The sequence below is a fragment of the Meleagris gallopavo genome, chromosome 10 (assembly GCF_000146605.3).
Source record: "Meleagris gallopavo isolate NT-WF06-2002-E0010 breed Aviagen turkey brand Nicholas breeding stock chromosome 10, Turkey_5.1, whole genome shotgun sequence".
Classification (NCBI taxonomy): domain Eukaryota; kingdom Metazoa; phylum Chordata; class Aves; order Galliformes; family Phasianidae; genus Meleagris; species Meleagris gallopavo.
The window spans coordinates 27,297,943-27,320,041 of record NC_015020.2 but is presented as its reverse complement, the minus strand read 5'-3'; the positions used below and the strand labels follow the sequence as shown (position 1 = coordinate 27,320,041).

The 22,099-nt window shown below is 52.9% G+C and overlaps 1 protein-coding gene across 1 annotated transcript in view; it reads right to left on the bottom strand.

The window, feature by feature from the left end:
- Positions 1 to 2,343: 2,343 nt before the first annotated feature.
- LOC100542855 (receptor-type tyrosine-protein phosphatase F) overlaps positions 2,344 to 22,099 on the bottom strand; it is a 98,172-nt gene continuing 78,416 nt past the window's right edge. Inside the window, exons 20-31 of the mRNA XM_031554934.1 lie at positions 21,818 to 21,915; positions 17,259 to 17,382; positions 15,922 to 16,097; positions 11,659 to 11,778; positions 11,093 to 11,247; positions 9,568 to 9,853; positions 7,932 to 8,110; positions 5,647 to 5,773; positions 5,337 to 5,462; positions 4,698 to 4,852; positions 4,144 to 4,279; positions 2,344 to 4,021 (exon numbers count right to left, since the gene is read on the bottom strand). Of these exons, the coding sequence (XP_031410794.1) occupies positions 3,953 to 4,021; positions 4,144 to 4,279; positions 4,698 to 4,852; positions 5,337 to 5,462; positions 5,647 to 5,773; positions 7,932 to 8,110; positions 9,568 to 9,853; positions 11,093 to 11,247; positions 11,659 to 11,778; positions 15,922 to 16,097; positions 17,259 to 17,382; positions 21,818 to 21,915 (1,751 nt within the window). The 3' untranslated portion in view covers positions 2,344 to 3,952. The remainder of the gene's footprint in view (positions 4,022 to 4,143; positions 4,280 to 4,697; positions 4,853 to 5,336; positions 5,463 to 5,646; positions 5,774 to 7,931; positions 8,111 to 9,567; positions 9,854 to 11,092; positions 11,248 to 11,658; positions 11,779 to 15,921; positions 16,098 to 17,258; positions 17,383 to 21,817; positions 21,916 to 22,099) is intronic.

Sequence of the window (22,099 nt, the reverse complement as noted above, 5' to 3'; positions counted from 1 at the left end):
CGCGGCCTACTCGAGGCGGACGTGCCGGGCCCGCTTCCCGTGCCCAGCCTGCGGACTGTGGCCACCCGAAACGGCTCGGCTGTCCTCGGAGACCGCGCTCGTGGGCTCGCTGCTGTTTCTCCTCATAGTATGATTCTCTTTGGTGTCTCGCTTACAGGCACCATCAGCTTTGATCGGTGGGATCAGAATTCTCCCTGCTCTCAGATGTGACCCAGGACAGAAGGAGAAGAAAGAAAAAAAGTATCTCGCTGGAAAACTGGAAACTTTACGCGTCAAAATGGCAGTGTTGCTGACAACAAGAAAAGCCAGGACTGCGGGGGAAGAAGCTGCCAAGCACAGATAAGTGCAGCTTTGCTTCGTGGTGCAGCTGCTGCTTTTACTTATTTTGTTACTATTTTGCCCTTGAAAACAAAAAAAAATAATAATAAAAAAGAGTCCCAAAAGGCATGTTTTGGAGCAATGTATTATTTAGCAGCACTAGGAAGCAAGTCAAGCCTCAACAGGGCTCGCATAGCTCTCTTGTTATGGGTACGAATAGAATGAATAGAGATTAACGGGAGCACCTCAGTGCCCATTAACTCACCTTTGGCTGGCTGCCATTTATCTGCTCTCCCACCTGCCAACCTGCTCACTTTCTGCAAATCTGGCCCTTTACAAAGCTTATCTGAGTGGGCATTAGGGCTACCTGCTAAAAGTAAGGAATGGAAAATTTTCACTAGAATAAAAACCCCAACACAACAGCGTTAACAATCCAGATTCGCTGCTCAGTGCAAATGCAATCAGTCTGTAGGAGAGGTTCCAAAAGAAAGAGGCCAAATGCCTCCTTACTGCAGCATCTTGGGACAACTCTCAAGGTTCAAAGCATGATGAAGTCAGGCAATTATCAGAAAGAGGGAGTGACCTCAAACTGGTACTGAAGAAAATGGGACAATTCTGCCAGCCAGAATTCTTTTTGGCCAGGGAAAGCTGAGAAATACAGTGCCGAGCACTGGGCCTGGACAACATGGCTCGTCTGCCTGGAGTACAGCAATAGCCATTGTGCTGGGCTGAGGGTGGGCATCATTTTCTGTCAGGGGTGTGCGATTATAGTCATTTATTTTTCCCCTCTTTTTTTGTGAGCTATACTGAGATAAATGGAAGTAAGTGCTAAAACAGTAAGTGCTTTCAAACTACTGTGTTTGTTCCCAGTGCAGTCCATGCTGAGACCACGATTCTTTGTTGCTTCTCTTTCTACCCATGCCATCAGTACTGCCTGCCAAAAAGACTCACTTGTGGCAAGCAGAGAAGTGGAGCCTGCAGTGCAGGTGCATTGGGAGTATTTTCTGCCACTGTGTTTTCCTTGGGTTGGTTGTGAAGGGTTTGGACTAAGAACAAGCTATCAAAAGGGGGAGAGGAGCCCCAGATGTTTTTGCAGGATATGTGTGCACTTACAGAGGTTTCCTGGCAGCTGATTTTTCCAGCGACAGCAGTAGCAACATTGGAAACCATCCATGGACCAATGGTTCACATTGTGCATGTGGCATTGCCCAGTCAGTGCTCAGTGAGCAGCACAATAGTGTCACAAAAGCATCATCGGCCATAGTTCAGAGACACAGCCAAAGCATTCTTGCTGCAGCACAGGTGTGTGCTTGCTACCCACTTTCCAACTGGTTGGCTTCCTAAAATGCAACAGTTAGCATAGTGTCTTTCTTCCCAAATGCACCCAACAGGTGAGCAGGTGTGTGCTCAGCCACATAGCACTGCCATCCTGGGCCTTGGCAGCAATGCAAAGCAAAGCTCCCCAACGCCAGCGGTGCTGATGTGTGCCTGTGCGCACACGCCTGTGCATGTGCTTTGCATCACAAGGACAAGGGTTTGCTTTGCCCTCAGATCAGCATCCTCAAGTGGAGCTGCCCCACAGCAGAGGGAGGGGAGGGCTCCACCAGCCTTAGGTCACCCCTGGAGGAAACGTTGGGTTTGCACCAGGTGGGCAAGGGGGAAATGTTGGCTGACAGTCACATTTAGAGTAAGCACAGCCACACAAAGCATGCCTGAAGTGGTTTCACACCTGAGCGTACTCTGCAGGCAGGGGCCAAGCAGTGGTTTCACTACTCAGCAGTACTTTGCATATGCAACTGTGCTCAGTACTGCAGAATGGCATTAGTGCAGCGTTGTCACAGAAGGTCCCCAAGCTCCCTGCTGGCACAGGGGCCCTGTGGGAAGTGCGGGGCACCCCACTGCAATGGCTGCAATGTGCCTGTGGAAAGGGCCTCTCTGGCACCAGGCTGGGGAGTGTGCCCGTGCATCACAGAGGGACTCTTATCGCTTCTGCTTATTGCTGAAGAAACAGACAGCAAAGCCAGCTTGTATGAAACCCGATTATTCAAATTTATTAACATCAAGAATTATGCAATGATGCTGTAGATTTTTTTTTTTTATTAACAAATAGAAAACAGACTGTATACAACAGTGACCCCTACAGCACTATGCATCCACAAGGTAAAAATGAATGTGTCCTCCAACATTACCAACCCTGGATTGCTGATTTCAACGTAGTTTGGATTCTTAACATTCGGAATACATGTGATAATACAATTAGATACCCTTCCACCACCTTTATTCATAACTCAATGCACTCGAAAGAGGGCTGCTCACTCTGTCTTTAGTGCAAGCGTGATATAATAAGGAGTATTAATATATAGTACCATTAAATTAAGTCCAGTAGTCTTGCCACATTGGTTCATTAGAACGTCCTGAAGTAGAGGAAAGTACAATATTCTAATGACTTTAACATTTGCAGGATAGCAGAAATTATAGAAACACCCAACCTCTGAAGCCATGTGTGCTCCCCCTCCCCTTCCCTGCAATACCCTGCCTCCAGAGAGAGCCTGCTTGGCTCTGCTCTGGGAACAGCCGGGGTTGTGCTCCTTGTAAAATGCTCCAATGCACTTCATTGGTGAGAGGTGACAGGATGGCGCTTGCACGCACAGAACCGCGGGACTAACAGAAAGGGCCGTGTCTCGCTTCTACAGCCCACCCCTGGGGAAGTGTGGGACCTGCTCGCTTCTCCTGCCCCATTCCCAGCGAGACACAAGAAGAGGCTCCCAGGCCAGGAGCCCAGGGTTTCGGGTCTCTCACAAACAAGGTGATGACAACTCACGTCATATCGGGATCTGCCAATACACGCGGTCACTGAATTGGTTTAACACGCATTGTAGTAGGACTGAACAGTTTCCAGCTGACAAATGGGACCGCCTCTCCAGCGACCCTACATGCCCTCCCAAACCTACTCAGGAATTAATGGGGGAAGGGAAAGGCTAAAAAAATAATTGGTAGCTTAGGTCCAGTTCCATGAAATTTCATATTCTACAGAGAATTAAAAAGCAGCCTAAGGGAAATGGAGCCGGGCAGGAACCACAAGCCAGCTGCTGCAAATTACCAAGGAAGCTGCACTAAAATGGGCAGAACCAGCAGTGACTGGGCTGAAATAAACACAGGGCAGTAAAAAATGTTAAAGCAAAAGGAAATTAAAAAAAAACGAAAACAAACCCAACTCCCAAAAGTTTGGCGGGTCCAGTTCTGCCTCAGCAAAACATTAAGACTTGCAAAAAAATAAAAAATAAAAAGAGAGGAGATTATAAAAACCACTAGTAACTATTTTACATGTTTAAAAAAAAGACCCCATTCCACCCACCTAAAGCCTCGCTGTGAAATGCAGTCGCGTGAGAGAGGGCGAGAGATGCATATGAGCAGAAATGCAGCCAGAGACTGGAAATGCTTTTGGAGTTGGATTCCCTCGTTTGGCGCTGGGGCGAAGTTCCTAAATGCCGTGGTCAGAACTGGTTGGCATGGAGGTCTGCTGCCTGGGCAGCACCTCGGTCTGTACAGAAGGACTGAGGAATGGGCGGCTCTGGCTCAGAGGGATCCGTCTCCACTCCTAGACATCCCCACCGCGACTGGAGGAAAGCACTAGTTACGTTGCATAGTGGTCAAAGCTGCCGAGATACTCCAGTGCCGCTCTGTAGCACAGCTGGTACTGGTCCTGCAAGGCAACGAGGAGAGAAGCGTGAGAAGTGGGGATGCGGGAACGTCATCCCGAGATGCTGGCTCCCCTCCCTTCTCCCACGGATCTCCCACCACTCCGGGCAGCAGGGCGCTCCTCACCTCTGTCTGCACCATGGCTGGCCGCTGCGTCCGCAAAGTCTTCACCGTCTGGAACATGTCCACCACCCCCTCGTAGCGCATCCTCTCCAGCACGATGCTCAGTGTGATGAACACGCCTGTGCGCCCGACCCCAGCGCTGTGCAGAGGGAGCAGGAGGTGCAGTTAGAGACCTACCAGCCTCAGTGAGAGCTGCCCACCCTGCGCTGTTCCTTGGAGCAGTGCCAGTATGCCCAGCCAAGTGGGGCCAAGAGAGGCTATAGGGACACTGCCAGCCAGAAGTGCCCTCTCAGCCCCATGGGACCACAGATTCTGTCTTTCTGGATCAAGCACCATGCCCTGACAAAGGATTTTTCTAAGGAAATTCACATCAGAAGCAGCAGGGCGCTGCCTTAATTTCATCCGGCAGAAATGCTGTCAGTGACATCCAGGGATATCACCTCCTTATCCCCTGCTTGCCTCTTGCAGCGTGCAGCCGCCAGGTTCAGCAAGGAAGCGGTTATCTCTGTGAGTTCTCTGCTCTAGGCAGAAGTGGGTGCTGACCTGTCCCCACTCACCTGCAGTGCACCGTGATGGGCCCGTCCTGCCCAAACTGCTCCTTGGTCTTGTGCACCTGCCCGATGAAGTCGATGAAGCCCTCTCCTGTCTTTGGCACTCCCTGCTCAGGCCAGTCTGTGAACTGGAACTGGCGGATGGTCCGTGACTGGCCATCCTGCGGGGACAGGGTTGTTACATGGAAACCATAGGTAAGGAGACAGTGAGATGTGCTTGCTTTGCTCCCCTTTGTTCTGGTAACCTGCTCCCTGACCCCTGGCCCAGGCTGGGTGAGTGTGCTTGGACCACGGTGAGCCCATGCACACCTCGCACCCCTCAGCAGGTTTTCAGGACCTTGTGGTTCAACACTCTGCTCCCATTTTGGGCCCAGCTCTAGGGGATCCCATGTTAAACCCTGGCCTATATGTGCAGTGCAGGCAAGGCAGGGTCTGGTGTTGATAGAGATCGGTGAGCTGCTACAGGAGCCAACACAGCTGGCAAGGAAGGAACATGTGGTGAAAGCAGTGGCATGTGTGGGCAGTGGCCCCTCCTGCTGCAGTGTTAAACTTGTTTTCCAGTCCCTCCCAGAGCTGCTGCTTGCTCCCCTCATTGCCCAGGGCTGGCAGAAGCACAGGAGACAGGAAGCCAGAAGGGACACTCACCCTGGCATCTGTGACTTTGAACTCCCGAAGGATGTACTGCGGCATGTTGTACTCTGCCATGGGGTCAACCACGAAGTACTGGTAACGGGCAGAGCGCTCTGCGGGCCAGTACTGATGGCACTTCTCCTGTGGGTGAGGAGCATGGTGAGATGTTAGCACTGACACACTGCTGTTCCTCCCTCCCACTCCCTGGGCGGTGGGAGCACAGGGCCATGGGACACCCCAGGAGGGTGGCCTGGAGCAGCCGGTGCTGGGGACAGACCGAAGTGACACCCACGCAGCCCCTTTCTCCCCCACGCAGGATTCATACCCGGCCCATCTCACGCAGCTTTGTCAACATCACCACGATGGTGGAGTTGTGCTCCCAGAGCATTCGCCAGAAATCCTCTGTGGTCTCGGCCAGTGGTCCCTGTGTGGCGATGTAGGCCTTTTGCTGCCTGCAACAAACAGATGGTGCTCAGAGCAGCCCTGGGAGAGCTGGAGGCAGGGCCCTGTGCTGTAGGGCTGACAACGCAGTTGCAGGAGATCAAGAGATGGATCTCCAGGACTGGCCATAAGTACCATGGGAAGGATAAGACTGCCCAGCTTGTGTCTGTTGGGAGCTCCTCACACATGCAATAGGCAGCTCCAGGCACAGGATCCAGAAAAGCTGCTGGTCCCTCCCAGGTGACTGACTGCAGCACCCAGCTCTCTTCCCACTGCACGGGAAGGCTCAGAGCAGATGAATCAGGTCACCTAGATCACACACACCAGCTAGTAATTAGGGCAGTGTAGAAACCAATACCATTTTGCAACCTTTCTAGAGGCTTCCAAAGTTGTCTGCTGTTCCAAGAGAGCATCTTGCAAAGCACCCTGCATGAAGGCAGTTCCTGTGTCCTGTGTTACTGCCCCATCCCCAATGAAAGCTGACCACGCTCTGTCCTGCTCTCCCAAACCCTCCTGGCTCACTTCTGCAGCTATTAGGATCACACACACTGCAGCTTCAGCCACACAGCTTTGTGCTGATGGAACAAAGCAGCAACTGATTGCTTTCCAGCCAGTCTTAAGGATGAGACAACATCCCTACCAAAATGAGATTTGGGTACTTGCCAGTAGTGCCAGCCCCAAACAGCTGCTTTCCCTGCGAGCCTCCTGCCCATTTCTCTGCCACGCTGTGCCCAGTGCCAGCAGATGGCACAGCATTGTGTTGGAGCTGGGAGAACAGTGAGTGGGGCACAGTCAGGGCAGCTTAAAGGATCTGGTGATCCTGAGAAGGGCCAGCTGGCTCGTTGGTTTGTGAGTGCCCAGCCTGGCACGCTGTGCTGCCCATGTGGCCACACAGCAGCAGATTCCTGGGCCAGCTGCACCACTGCAGGGTGCCAGAACCCATGGGATGAGGGGCAGCATCTGCCCACCACGTGCCTCAGCTCCCTGCCAGCACTCCAAGTTAATGAGCAGCAGAATAGCTATAATGTGCAGGGTGAAGACAGGGGCTGCCTCGAGGTGGATTTATATGGCATCATAAAAAGCAGGGAGTGGGGGTGCATGTTGAAACAGAAGAGCTAATAAAGATGCAGCATCAGAGATGTCTGCAGGACCATGGGCCAACTGATCTCTTTAGTTAACGCTAAGGAAAATGCACAGGAAGAGCTAACAGTGCTCTTTAGGGATGGGGTAGGTAGTACATGAAATGGCACCACCTGCTGTGCTGGCATCCCTCTGCATGGCACCAGCGAGTGGCAAAGTCAGCATTGCTCTTGATCAGCTGTGGCACAGTGGCTGCCAGACACCTGACATTCCCTTGGCACTGCTTGTTGCTCCTAGGAGATCACCAGCCCACAAGCAGCGTTTGGGCAAAGCCACACTGGAGGGAGACCAGGCCACATCCATCGCTGCATTATTCACTGCTGCACTGGATGAGCCTACCGCAATGCTTCAGAGATAGCAGGAGGGAGTCCTGTAAGTGTGTCACTGGGATTTGGCCTGGATTATCATCTGAGGACTTGCTGGGAAGGAGACATGGCCACTGGGCTGTCTCCCTGCATTCTCCTGGCACTTAGCACTTGAGAAAGTGATGCCAGCGTTAAGTATCATTGCCCTGCTAGATCTCAGTTTGTGCTTTCTAAAAGGGATCCTGGGGAGCATAACCTGGTGATATGCTCCCCAGTGTCCAGCATCAGCCCTGCCTGAGGATCCAGATTCCCTAGAGTCAAGAGTGGGTGAATGAGCCTTGGGCTCCTGCACAGATCAGCCACACAATGCAACCACACTGCTACCTCTGTTTGCTAGCAAAGGGCTGCAAATTTGCATTACATGCTGCAGAAATAAAATACATGCCAAGAGATGCCTACCAGAAGGTCCTGTAACTACTGCAGCAGCCAGCACAGGCTCATGCCTGAGCTATGTGGACATCTGTCTATAGCAATACAAACAAGCCTGGCAGCTCTCACTCACTAGCAGTCTTCACGCACTGTAACTATATGCATGAAGCGTCTGCAAGGACAGACAAAGATAAAATGCAGCAAAATGGTCCCCAGACTGTGTCCAGGTAGCCAGGATCAATCCTTGGCAAAGAAGGGAAGGTAGCTCAGCCCAGGTGCCCTAAGTGGCCCTTACCTGTACCCATCGATGAAACTGGCATTGATGTAATCAGAGCCCTCGACACCCCGGATGGGCTGCAGGCAGACTCTCGTCAGCTCGTATGGCATGATGTTCACGAGGCGGTTCTTGAATTTGTTGCATGGGAGGTTGGCACTGATGAAACGTGAGGTATGTGCTTTAGAGTTGGCCAGCAGCTGAAAGAAGAGGAGAGAAGTCAGATCCTGCTGCGCAAACAGCAGTCTGGGCTAAAACTGGGACCCTGGCAGCGGGGCAGGCAGGAGCTCCAGGCATGTATCCGTGGTCCCTCCTCTCACTGAGGCCATTCCTTGGGGACCAGATTCTTCCAGCAGCAGCGGTTCCCTTCCAGTGAGCACTGAAGGGAAATTACTGGTGCATACCTGAAGATGCACACAATGGAGCTGAGATCCACCCCAGCTCTCTGTCCCACAAAGGACCAGGATATGAAGCCATGCACCTTGCTGAACCAGGGACACACACTTGGTGGCATCAGGAAAGGAAGGCTTTCTGTCTTCCAGCAGCATCCCATTACTTACTTCTCACCCCAGATGAACCCAAGAAAAATGTGAGAACTGTATTCAGGCAAAGAAGATCTATTCTGGGTTATTGCGAGACATTTTATGGTTCTCTTTGAGCCCTGTAAATTGGAGTCATGGTAAATGTATTATTTAGATATGCTAGCAGAGATGTTCAAACAGAAGTCTTTTTGTTTTCTTTTTTTCCTCTTCCCAAGACTCCCCCAGCAGCCCCAGAGCCACCCTTCTCTCTGTGTGTGGCAGCAGCTGGCCCTTGGCTCACTGCAAGAGGAAAAGGTCCTCTTTGGGAAGCGATGCAGACCCCAGAACAGAGCTGATCAGCTTTTCCTAATTTATGCAGAAAGTCAGTATTTGGCCTCTCCTGCTCCTCTGTCATTTGGTAGGAATTCCCAGGGTGAAGCTGTATTGCTGCAGTTCATTTCAAAGCCTGCATGGTCTGCTACCTCCCTGCATGAACCATATTCTCCTGCATGAGTTCACTGGACTAATGTGCGTCACCTGAGAACATGGGCGCTTACCAAGGCTCATTTCCTTCTCCAAGGCTACAATAAATATTTGCAGCAGGCAGTTTCAAATACAGATAGCAAAACGTGGGCATGGCTTCTTAAAAAGAAGTTTTAAAACTCTGCTTCGCCAATTCTAAACACTGAAGCTTGGTGTCTAGGTGGTTAAAAAATAACAGAGCTCAGCATTGAAGAAATGAGGCTATAAACGTCTCACATATTTAAATTGGAGCTGTTTCCAGACAAGTTGTTCACAGTAACATCAATTATCACTAACACGATCTGCATCTGATTTCAGATGCAGCTCCCGCCGCACAGTGAACCTAGAGCAGAACACACTGCTGAGAACTGTGCATCCATCTGCCTTTTATATTCTCCCCAGAAGCTGCCAATCCAGGGGGACCGTGGCCGATACAAGCTTTGCAATTCAAATGTACTTTAAAATCACTGCATACCTGGTTTAGAAACATACAAAAGAATAAGTGCCTGTAATGAGCCACGTCTCTGCTCTCCCAGCCCCTGGACGAGTGTTTTGGTGGGGCTGTGAAGGCAGGGACATGGTCCCGGGGAAGGGACGATGGGGCTGTCACCAACCTTGAATTCCAGCTCCATCGCAGTGACGCTCTCTCCTGGAGGCACCTGGGTCAGTTTCTGGATGTGAGCGAAGAGGTTGCGTGCAGGCACCTCGGTATTGCCGCATGTGGCTGCCTCCAGCAGGGCCTCGTGGATGAAGATGTACTGGTCCTCTGTCTGCACCATGTAGTTGCGCTGTGAGCGCATGCACGTCACGTGCCCGTAGATGTCCACGGTCTTCTCATGCTTCATCCTCTCCAGCATGGCATCGATGACAATGAAGCAACCAGTTCGGCCCACGCCAGCGCTGCAGGAACAAAGCACGCGGCCTAAGATGATGCTGAGTCCTACGGACGCTGGGCTCTCATTTAGCAGAGCTTCTGGCCCTACAGTGCAGGCTAATGAGCTGAGCCCCAACAAGAGGTGACAAGAGGAGTGAATGTGGCATGGGAAGGCGTGAGAGGCTGCTCAGCCCTTCTGCTGTACTCCTTGGCCAGCAGGAGCACAAAGGACGCTGCTGGTGGAATGATGGAAGGAGAAATGTGTTTAACAGCCAGGAGAGCAACAACATATGTGTGCATGGAGTTGGAAAACCTGAAGTCCAAGCTGGGCTCCAGCACCAGGGAAGCCCATAAATCTCAAGCCTGCTTGTTTCCTAACCTAGGTGACTGTTTCCTAAGCCATAAAACAAGGACAGTCAGACCAGAAGGGGAAAGCAGAAAGGTGAGTTTATGCATTTCTATGCTGAGCCTTCTGCTCAAAAACTGGGCACTTCTCTGCATCTGCTGTAAGGGCAGCAGCAACCTCAAAACTGCTCACCCAGAGAGCACCCCAAAAACAAGACGTGCTGTCGTGATGTGTAAACATGGGCAGAGGTATGGAGCCAGACATTTCCTCATTTATGGTGTAAATCAGATCCTTAACAAGGCTTTAATACAGCTTGTTTGTGTGTTAATTATACCCCACTCCCATCTGAAACAGAGCATGAAAGGAGAGCATTAAGTATTGCTGATAAGGCGTACACCGGAACAGCAATGATGGAGTGGTTTGTTCAGTAATAGTCTCCACTCGGCTGGTAGAGATAAATCTTGCCTGGATGGGATGCCGAGTCTTAGCAGACTAATATTTTCCCTTAAAGAGCTCTCTTTCTACCCTGCTAGAGGGCTTGACTGTAAATACTGTATGTGAATGTTGGCACAGGTCACTGCATGCACGTCTGTCAGTGATGTGCTTCTGAATAGTACCACCTACTTACACTGGGCTCAGAACATTTCATTTTTAAACTGTACTTGCATTTTTGCAGGAAAGGTGTGTTCTGAGACGGTACAGCAGCACTGTTTTGCCTGAAGTAGCAGAAGCAATACAAACTTCACCACTGCATGGCTGCTTCTAATTGCTGAGCTGTTCCCCTTCCAAGCACACAGTGCAGGTCACACTGCTGTGAAACCTTCCTGCTGGAGCAGGAGATGCCACTTTTAGCTGGACAGGTCACAGCTCCTCCAGAAGCGGGTGCCCAGGTGTAGCTTTGTGAATGCACTGCTCCTACCTGCAGTGGACAACCATAGGCCCAGCATCAGGTGGGTTGCAGGCCTTGACCCGCCGCAGGAAAGCGAGGATCGGGGTGGGGTACTCTGGGACCCCGTGATCAGGCCATGCCATGAACTGGAACTGTCGCAGCTCTCGCTTCTCGCTGGAGCCGTTCTGTTGAGGACAAAGAGAAGTGTTGTGTGAGGACAGTTTCATCCTAGGAGGGGAACACACTGATGTGCCTGCACAGACACAGCCACAGCCCAGCGTGAACCAGGCACAGAGGGGCTGCAGCACGTTCCCCTGTGCAATGACTCCCCGGGCTGCAGAGGCTGCCCCAATCATGCCAGCAGCATCTCTGCAGCACCAGAGCAAGACTAGCTGGGCAAGGGCCGGGGACCAGATGCCTTCCTGGGGTGTGAGTGGGTCCCCAGAGCTGCAAAGCCTGTTTGCATTGCTGTGACACACTGCTGCTGGCGCTGCCCCTGGGGGTTTTCCAGACACCAATGAGGTTTGAGCACCTGGCTCTGCCTGGGGCTGTGCCTGGGGTTGTGCTGCACCCTGCAGCCCCTGCCAGTGCCATACCTTGTACAGGGCAAAGGTTCGGACTGTGTAGGTCGCCAGCTCAACGGTGTCCAGCAGTGTGACCTGGATCATCCCATAGGTTTCCGTACCCCGGCTTGGCCAGTACTGGTCACACTTCACCTGCGAGGAGAAGAAGAGAAAAGGTCAGTGTCTGGCTACTGGGTGAGGAACAGGGAAGGGTGAAGGTAGAAGAGAGGTACTGTCCGGCTGGTCCCAAACACTCAGATTTCCTCCTGGAGTGCTCAGTCCCTGGTAGAGAGGCAGCACACCCTTGGCTCCTCTTCACCAGATTTATACTCAAAGAGGGGACTTTTCTCTGGTTGGAAGCAGTGCAGGGGAGCGGCAATGAAGACAGAACGCAGCAGTGACTTATGCCTGCTGTCTCCTTTTGCCTCCTCTTTGGGAAAGTGGGGGCCTCTGAGGCTGTGCATGCAGCATCCCCTGCCGGGGAGGTGGCAACTGCAGCAGCAGCAAGAGCTGCTGGCACACAGCTGGTTGTGCAGTGGTTTCCCTGGGAAAGTCTATGCTCAATTGCCAACTGGAGTGATGGAGATGCAGCCTCCATCCTCACCCAAGTGTCTTTAGCATCCCTGAGCAATGGCAGCCTACCTTCCTAGTAGCTGGTGCACAATTTGCCACCTCCATTTCCCAGGTGCACAGAAACTGCTATGCAGCAAGGCACAGATACAAGCTCAGTCATACACACAGCTTGTCCTCCCTCTATGAGAAGATGCAGACTGTGGCAAAACCATCACTCAATCCCCTCCTGCAGGTGGCACGGTCCCACCACACTGCTGCTTCCTCTGCCCTGCAGTATCCTTTCTGATACTCCTCCCCACCCTGCAGCCAGAGCTGCTGTTCCCAGCTCCTGTTGGCACTGAGCCCTAACACATCCTCAGGGATGTGCCCTCCCGCTCCTTCATCTCCCCACGACTCTCTCCCTGTTCACCTGCTGATGCCCTCCTCCTCCTCTGCTATTCACAGCTCAGCATTTGCAAAGTGCTCCTCCAGCTCTGCGGTCTCCATCCCCGAGCTCCCTAATGTAATTTGGTGCCCTGAGCTTCCTCCCACAGAGTGCAGCACCCAGCTGCAGGCAGGAGGGCTCCATTCCCACCCTCACGCATAGCACTCAGGATGGCTGCCTGCCCTAAGAGAGAGGAGTGAATGGAAGATCATCTGTGCTTGTCAAGGAAGTAGTAAACTTCATTATTAGCTGAGTGTGTTTACAGGGGAATGTGTGGGAAGGGAAACAACGGGCTTAATTAGAAATCAATGAACTTCTGCTTTTTAATTGAAGGTGCTTTAAGCAGGGTGGGGTTCTGCACTCCTGCTGCAGAAGCAATGCAGCCCAGGCTCAGAGGGACACATCTACCCTCGCTCCTGGGGTGGCTCTCAGGATGCCCTGCCCTGGCAGAAGCACCTGTCCCAAGGCTGCCCCATGGGCGCTGGCACACCCTGCCATTCAGCCACCTGAGAGTCCCTCTCCCAGCCTGGGGACAGAGCAGCAACCCGCGAGCGCTGTGCCAACCTGTCCCTCAATACAGCGTGCAGGGGATGCTGCAGGTGAGTGGCACAGTGCATCCCCATGTCTGACCTGCACCACGAGGACAGGGGTCCCCTCCTGCCACCCACATGCTGCACACCACGTGTGCTCGAGCACAAAACAAACTTCAGAGGAGTTCCCTGCGAGGGATAATAGCAGTGCCTGGGCTGGTAATTGAAAATTATTTATTCATGACCAGATAAGAGTCAGTCACATTTTCTGCCAAATTTACCCATAATGTTTATGCCCCATTTTCAAGCTCTGTAAATTTTATGCTGAAGCCGATGCGCTGTGGCACTAAAGCAGATAAGAGATGTTTTCTTCTGGCAGCACTTGCTTCTCATTAACTTAAGGAGCACAGTAATATCCCGAACAGCCACTTATTGCAGCTTTGCTGAGTGGTTCCTGGCCCTCCCCTTTGATGCCCTGTGCCCGAGAACAGCCGGGCACCTCTCAGCTCTCGGTCTGGCGAGCTCCAGCTGGCATCGCTGCCTGTGGCTTCCTGCTCTGGATCCCCCTGCCTGGAGAGTTAGCACCAGGAGGGGCTGCACCCTAGGGATGCGCTCAGCGCTGGGACAGGAGATCTTCCCTCCCTCTGCTCTGCTGCAATTCTGAGGATAGCCCAGGGTGGGAGGAACCCTGCTTTAATGCTGCTCTCGTGCAGCACGCCCCGGCTGGGACACGCCGCGCTCACAGCTCCGGGAGAGCTAATCTACGATGTGTGTTTCTGAACTGCCACTGAATGATTCTGAAACTGATTGTAAAGCTTTGAAGGTAGCTAAATTGCACAATTCAGCCATTTTTATCCTTTATGTGCTTCCCGCTTTGTGAAAACATGAAAAAGGGAGGATGATTTGGACCATCAAGCCAGCTGAAATTGCAGACCATAAAAGCTGATGCTCTTTAAAGATTTTTTACTCCCCTGCAGATCGGGAGCCCTTTAAAGCAGTGTCACCCCCACAGGGCTGCAAAGCTGGTGCTGGTGCCGGGCAGCTTATCTGCAGACAGCAGTGCCGACGGCACCTCGCCACATGGCCCCACGGCTGAAGACAGTCTTGTGCCTGAGACTTGCAAGGAAGGTCACCCACGGGTAAGGTCATGAGGTGACCATGCCTGGAGCAGAGCCCCTGGCAGCCCACCCAGCCATGCAGGCAGCCTGCAGCCTCCACAAGGGCTCTGGTCACCCCCTGCCCACAATGGGACCTCGTCCTGCCACCGTAGAGCTTGTCCCTGCTGCACGCACCAGGAGCAGGACAGAAACCAGCACTGCAGGAGGTAATTATGGGATGACACGATGGGAGTGTGCTGGGGGGGAGATAATGCACAGCTCAGTAGCACAGACGTGTCAGGCAAAGAGAAGTGCCTGTGGGGTCACAGGGAACCCGTTATCTCAGAGAAACACGCACTGTGGAGTGCCTTCCCTTAACCAAGCAGCCCAGAAGCTGAGTAAGTCAGGACTCCGGGCACAGATTTGCTTGGCAACCTACAAGGGTTTTCCTCTCACTTCAAACATATGCTCAACCGCTGAAATGCTACTACACAAAACAAGTCCCTGTATGACCTGTGCTGCAGGGAGCGGCCATCTGCACCTTCAGACCCCACTGAGCTCAGTGTCTGGTGTGTTTCCCTCCCTGCTGGGCCAGCACACAGCCAAGCTAGACCACTCGGAGGCAGCTCCTGTCCAAGGAGTGCTGCTTTCCCCTGCAGGCTGCAGGGCATCTGCTGAGCTGGGGAAGCCTGTGAACAAAGCTTATTTTTGTACAGGCAGGAAAAGCAGATCTGTTTTGCCATGGTGATCTGTTGCTCCAGCTGCTTCCTCACAGCCAGCGTGGGCTGGGACACCCCTGTGAGCAATTCGGCGCTGAAGCTTTGAAATGGAAGAGAGCATGCGGGCAAAAGTTTCTAGTGAACCCAAACTTGACAGCTTCTGCTTCTCAAGAAGGATCTTATTGGGCTAAAAATAGCCAATGCTTCATAGCTTGAGCACACAGCCCCTTCTCCTGCCGTTGGCATGGCAACGCTAAAATATTCCGCAAGCACAAATGCTCACCACTAAAATTTTTACAATTTGGAACAAGAGGAGCTGCCTCTTGCTCGGGCAGGCTGTGCCCAAAGGGTGCATCGGGGTGTGGAAGCTCTCTGGTCACAGCTTATCAACTCCTGCCTCAGGGCTGAACAAGGATTCTATCGTGAGCCCCATCTGCAGCGAGGGCTCTGTTCCGCTCCTTCTCCTCTGCCTTGCACCCTCCCCATGGTCTGCAGGCAGCTTTGCATTTATTACATCAGAATATCTAATGTTGGCAGCACGAGCCCAGCGTTTACACATATTGTCATTGGACAAGGTACAAATTAGCTTTCTCGTTGCAACGAGACCCCGTCAGCCGCTCTCCTGCATCGCCAGGAAGCTGCCAGGCTGTGGGATGCTGCCAACACCGCCTGCCCAACGCCACTCCCAGCTCCTGGGACTGTCAGCACTCCCCATGGCACAGCTTTCCTCTTTGTGATGTGGGCAGGGAAGGGGTGGGTGCACATGCAGACATGCAGGCAAGGCTATTGAACAGCACAGTGACAGGAGGGTCTGCCACCCCTCTGCCCCACCGCGAGATGCTCACAGGACACTTATGGCCGGTGGTGCTGGGGGACCTGTGCTTCCTGGGCTGTACATTGCTCCATCCTTCTCTCCTGCCCACACCAGAATATAGAGGAAGCGCACACTGTACCCTGGACTTCTCCTCCAGCCTGGTCATCATGACGATCGTTGCTGTTCTCTGCTCCCACACCATTCTCCAGAAGTCGCTGAGGGTTTCAGGCAGAGGTCCCTGTGTCGCGATGTAGGCGTTCTGCTTCCGATAGCCGTCGATGTAATTGGCATTGATGTAATCACTGCCTGGGACCCCTGAGGAGGAAGAAGGCAAAGTGTTACTCCAGAGACAGAGTGTGACCCTGTGCCTATCATTCTTCTGGGTCCTGTGGGCAGGGAAGGAGGCTGGCACATTCACTGGGCTCTGAACAAGGCTCTGTTACAGGGTGATGCCAGAATCTCTCCCTGCAAAGGACAGGGATGGTGCCTGAACAAAGAAGAACCCTTTGCAACTACCACATTAACGCAACAATCAGGCAGTACCAAAGCAGAAAGACAGCTGCCAGCCGCACACAAAGGGAAGTTCACAAGCAGGAATATTAAGGAGCTCGTTTGGCCCCAAGCAACTGATTGAAATAATTGTCTTAAATTCACCAGCTATTTGCTATGGTGCTGCAGCACCTTTTAGCATTGAGGCCACTAGCAAGGGATGTTGGGCAAGGGATGTCCTCCTGCCTCTCCTACAGCAGCACCCCAGAACCAGAGGCCTTCCTCCACCACCCAACTGCTCCCCAGGGTCAGGCCTCTGCTGGTGCCCACTGGTGGAGGCTGCTGCGGCTGTTGCCCTGCCTCCATCACCTCGAGGAAAGGACTTTCTTGTAAAGGCTTTTAAAATGCGAACACACAGTTGCTAAAATGAATGTAGCAAAGCAGGGGTCTGGAGCTGTATTTCCCAAACCTGCTCAGTATGGGCTGTGGGGAGAAAAAGCAGCAGGAATCTTCTTGTCCCAAAAGGAGAGTGCATCTGCATTTCATTAGAGGTAGAAAACAAAGCTGGAGGTGCTCCCATTCACCCCTTTGTCCAGGGCAGTGTTTTCCTGCAGGTCCTGACAGCCTCCGGCAGAACAAAGGCTATGGGCAAAGGGCAGCAGCTGGAGCCCAGCCCCTCACAGGGCTGGGACCTGGCAGGGTTCTCCAACATGGCACCCGGGATGGCAGCCATCACCAGCAGCAACGGTATCACACTAGCAATGAGAATTGCCCCATGTTCCCATCCCACAGCTGCCTAACTGAGAGGTTTGCCTGTGATCCCCGCGCCAATCAGTGCATTAGCATTAGAAAAGCCACTTCCATCCCAAGAAAAAGGATGCTGGAGACTGCAGGGCCACCTGTATGCAAAGCCAGAACAAGTGATGGCCCCCTGCTATTGCCAGGCTCAGCCACATGCTGGGAGGTCCGCCCCGGGGTTATTCTTACCATCGATGGAGGTCAGGATGACACGGGAGTGATCGTAGGCGATTACGTTTGCATAGCGGTTTTTCGGTTTGTTCACTTCCAGGTTGGAGTTCTCCCAGGTGAACTGCTGCCCAGGATCGATGGACTGCGGAGAGAGGAGGGAGGGAGGGGGGGAGGGAGGCAGCAGTGGTTACAGCAAAGTGGGCTGGGATGCTGCAGCATACAGCGTTTTCCCAGGGCACTTGCATTTCCCTGTCCATCACCCCCAGAACAGACACACCTTCCTGGGGTGTCCAAGCTAGACTGATAACCACACCAAAGTGCGGTCCCCAGTGCGACTCATCTCCAGGGACTGCATGCATAGCAGCCCTCGATGGCTGAGGATGTGCTTCCACCACTACCCTCGTGGTGTGCTCATCCTTTCCTCCACATCGACCCATCAGCAGAAATTTGGTCTCATGCCAGGGCTCCACAGAGATCTGACTGTGCAGTTCTTGACCCAGTGGTTTTATTAGATCTTGAACTGCAGTCTGCTGAAATACAGTGACCTCTGGGTATCTCATGCCCCAGGAGCTCTGGGTATTAGTGTCCTGCAACAGAGCCTGTGAGCTTATTCCAGGAAGTAGTCATGAAAATTGATAGGTTACTATTCACTGCTCCAGCTACTTATGCAATGTAAACATCTCCCGTTTGAGTTAATAGAGTGACAAGGAGCTATAAACCCGAAGAAGAGATGCAGTTATAAATCCTTCCTTAAGTCCCATGTGCCACCTGGAAAGCACGCACCCCAACCCCACTGACACCCAACACTTCTCCTGGTGTGCCCACACCTGGGCACCTGTCCTGGCTCCTCCATTGCCTGACAGACCCAGCAGCACTTCTGCACATCCAGCACCAAGCCAGGCCATGGTCACCCGTCCCCAGGCCACTGTCCTGCCCCACAGCAGCAGGTGGAGAGCCCAGCACCAACGGAAACGCATGGGAGGATGTGACATCACAACAACGCTAATAGGTAGTTTGGGAAACGTAGGATGTAAATAGACATTTCCAAACTGCAAGCCTGTAATTTTCTATTATTAGCGTAATAAGCAGGCAGCAGCAGCAGCAGTGCTCGGCAGCACCGTGGGGGGGATGGCGGTAGTGAGCTGGCATGCAGCTGTAAGCCCACTGCCACGGTCCTGCAAGGCCTCTGCCCCAGCACAGGAGCCTCAGGGCCACAGCTCTGCGGCACTTCGCTTTGCAGTTGCTCTCACTCAGTCTTCAACTCAGTGCCAAAAGGCTGCGGGGTCCCCGAGCAGTGGGTGCAGCATGCTTTGCCTAACAAGCGTGCGTCCTGCGGGGTGGTGGGAAGGCTTTGTTCCTGGGGGAGCCCAGAGCCCCTAGAGTTGAGGAGCAGCACCAAGGTATTGCCATTAGGGTTAATTGCTTTGATGTGCAACGAGGATGTGCTGAAATGGTCTAATCATCATCAGCCTCTTCAGAGGGCAAACAGGTGAGAAAGTCAGAAGTAATACAGCACCTGAGTGCAAAGAGGGCCTAATTAAATACTCCTGCAAATTAGTGACTCATTTAGAAGTAAAATGATTTAATTTAAACTCTGGTGATGAATTAATGTACACCTGTTCCGCCCTTTAAAGTGAACAAATGAGTAAATAAACAGGAGGATGATGGGCTGCTTAGAGCAGGGCTGAAGCCCGTGACACAGAGTGGTGCTGGTGCTGACAAGCCCTGTCCCACCATGAGGTGATGCTTGGTGGCCCCAACTCACAGCGGCACTGCCCTGTTTCCCCCTTGTCCCACACCTGCCTGGCACTGGGAAGCTGCTCAGCTCCTTTCTTGGGCTCGCAGGAATCACTGCTTCATCCCAGATTTGATCAGAGTAATGCTTTTGACTCATCCTTCCTAGAAAGCAGAAGGGCTGGGAAACTGGAAGGAAATGAGCCAGGAGCAAACTTAAAAGCACCACGACTTTTAGTTTTGCTTTGCTTTAAAGTGACGGGGGAGATGTTGTAAGACATCAAGTGCAAATTAAGAAAAAGCCCAATTAGTAAAACTCCTCCTTCCCAGCATGGAAGTGCAAGGAGCAATCTCTCTGAAGCAGCTCAGGGATCCCTGCTGCTCCTGCCATCAACATAAAGATGGAGCCAGGCCATTGAAATGGGAATAGAAAAAGGCTCTTTCCTCGATAGGCTCAAGAGCACTTTACAAATGCCTAGAAAATGTTCCTGGGTGCCAGTTTGCCTCTCGGCTTCCTTGCACTGTGGGCGAGCTGCCCCTTCTTCCTCAATGCAGCTCCAGAACCCCTTCATGCGCAGAGTCCCTCAGCTGCAGACATGGGCAGCGCCATGGGGCAGGGACAGCTTGGCTACCACTGTGGCCCTGTGCTGCTCTGCAGCCCACGCTGCTGCTCAGGGGCACGGCTGGGGCAGGCTGTTAGTGCTTCGTGGCCTCCAGTGAAATCAACCGCATTAGCACAGGCACTGACTGCTGTCAATCCACGCTACGTCTCAAATGAGGACATACTGCGCTCCCGAATCAATCCCTGGCAGTGCTTCAGCCTTATTATTCCCATTACCGGAACGTGAGCACTGCGTCCTGCCAGGCCACTTCCCGAGTAGCCCAGTAAACTCACTGTATGCAGCTGCCCAGGTGCCCTCAAAGCTTTGCAGCAGCACCCTGGGGCTCACCAACCCCGGGGACTCCAGCACTGCTCTCTGAGCAGGGGATGCTGCCTCTTGCTGGGGCTGCAGGGGTGGGAAATGCAATGTCCTTGGCTGCTGCAGGTGTGTTTGCACCACTGCAGACTTCCCCCAGCCCAGGGCAGGATCCTGCCCACATCCCCAGGCTGCAGCATGGGAAGGTGGCCCACAGGAGGAGCTCCAACACAGCCACAGCACTGCCACGGCTGCCGATAAATAATTAACAGCCTTGGTCTCCCTGCTCCTTATTTAATTCCATTAATCCTACACTGTAAATTCACTGCAGCTCTCACTGTACTAAAAATGAAATACCCCCTGGTCACAGAATCATAGAATCACCAAGGTTGGAAAAGACCTCCAAACTCATCCAGTCCAACCGTCCACTGGTACAGCTGGCAGAAGCTGCTGCCAGGCCCTCTCCCCCCCCTCCCACCAGCTCAGCAGCCGAGTCCCTCCGGTAGCACCACAGGAGCAGTGGGTCCAGCACGGCCTCTTAAGCACAGCCTCCCTCCCAGCTCTGCAATCTCCATATTCCTGCTGCAGATCCCCAGCACTCATCTCGCCCTGCAGCTCTCCCAGCACAGCCCCAAGGGCAGCTGTCGCTGTGCCAAATACAGGGACAAGATGACAGTAGACTCACTGCACCGGCACTCCTCCCAGGTGACAACTGGGCTCTGCAAACCCACTCCAAGTTTCTTTTGCAGGTACCTCAAATGGGAAATGACTGTTCTGATGCCCACATGCCAATGAGGGGTAACCATTCCTGCTCTGGGCCCACCCCAGTGTCAAACACCCTATGAGCCTGTCATGTTCAGTGTAATTTCTAGCTGATGAGGAGTCAAACGCAGCAGAATCCAGGGGAAAAAAATTACATGCAACAATCAGCTACTTAATAGCTGCTTCAACATGAAAAGTACAACTGATTGGTGCTCTCAACCAGCCATGATACTCTAAAGAAAGAGAAATGAGAAGAGAGCGGCTCATGAAAACAGCTCAGAGAATTTTCTTAATGCTCATTTTTTCCAAAACAGCTCCCACAGCTCAGCATTATGCTGCAGGCTCCCAATGAGGCTGAGCCAGCATGGGGCCAGGAGTGCTTGGGTGCTGCTGCATCCCCACTGCATGGCAAAGGCACAGCCTGGCTTAACCCTTCTGCTGCACTCCCAACCGAAGGCTCAAGGTGGACTGGTATGTCTGCACACCTTGGCATCCCAAGCTGTGACACTGAGCAGCCACCAGCAGATGCTCAGCTCCAATCTGGACCAAAATGCAAAGGGACAGCAAAGTCCCCCCTCAGCACCTTGAAGCAAACACGAGCTCCATGCCCGCCTCAGATATACGCAGCTCACCCTCTGAACCAGCTGGAATTCCTTCCTCTCCTTCTCAGCACAGAGATCTGCATTACCTTTCCTGGCATACCTAATCTTACCTTGTGGGCAAATGTTCTGATATCATCTCATTAATCAGTGCAGGTATTCAGTGGAAAGGGGCAGCCACCGGCACAGGCAGATCACAATTCTAACAGAAGTATTAACACCTGCAAAGGCCACTTCCCAAATTTATGCCCTCCTTAACACCAGCGGAGGATTTATTTGTAAGTCCTCTACAGCTCAAGAGGGTCCTGCATGTGATCACATGGACACCAACTCCATTCGCTCCTACAGCCACAACCACATCAGAAGCAGGGCAGGTTGCAGTGCATTCAGCCCTTTCCCTGCCCAAGCCGTGCTCTGACTGCTCGCAGCACATTCCCACTGCTTGGGGCTGGCAGGGCTTACTGGCAGGCTCCCAGCCAGCTCCCAAGCACTACCAGCAGCTCCCCAGCCCTCTTTGCTGGGGGTCTGAACACAGCCTCAGCCAGCGCCTCTCTACCGTGCTCACCTCGTACTCTTGGGAGAACTTGAGGCCATCGTTGGCCTTCAGCCGGTCGATGTTGTCGGCGAGGTCAGTCACGGGGATGGGCGGGTGGTCGCGCATGCCTGCAGGTGCAACAGAAAGGGAGGGGAGGAGAAGGAATGGTTACAGCTCAGCACTATGGGCAAGGGGACCGCAGCAACGCAAACCCGATGGGTGGGCGCGAGGCGGACACGTGTGACGATGTGAAGCGCTGGGCGGGATGGATGGGAGGTCGGCGAGATCATGCGGCACGTGCTCTGAGCACAC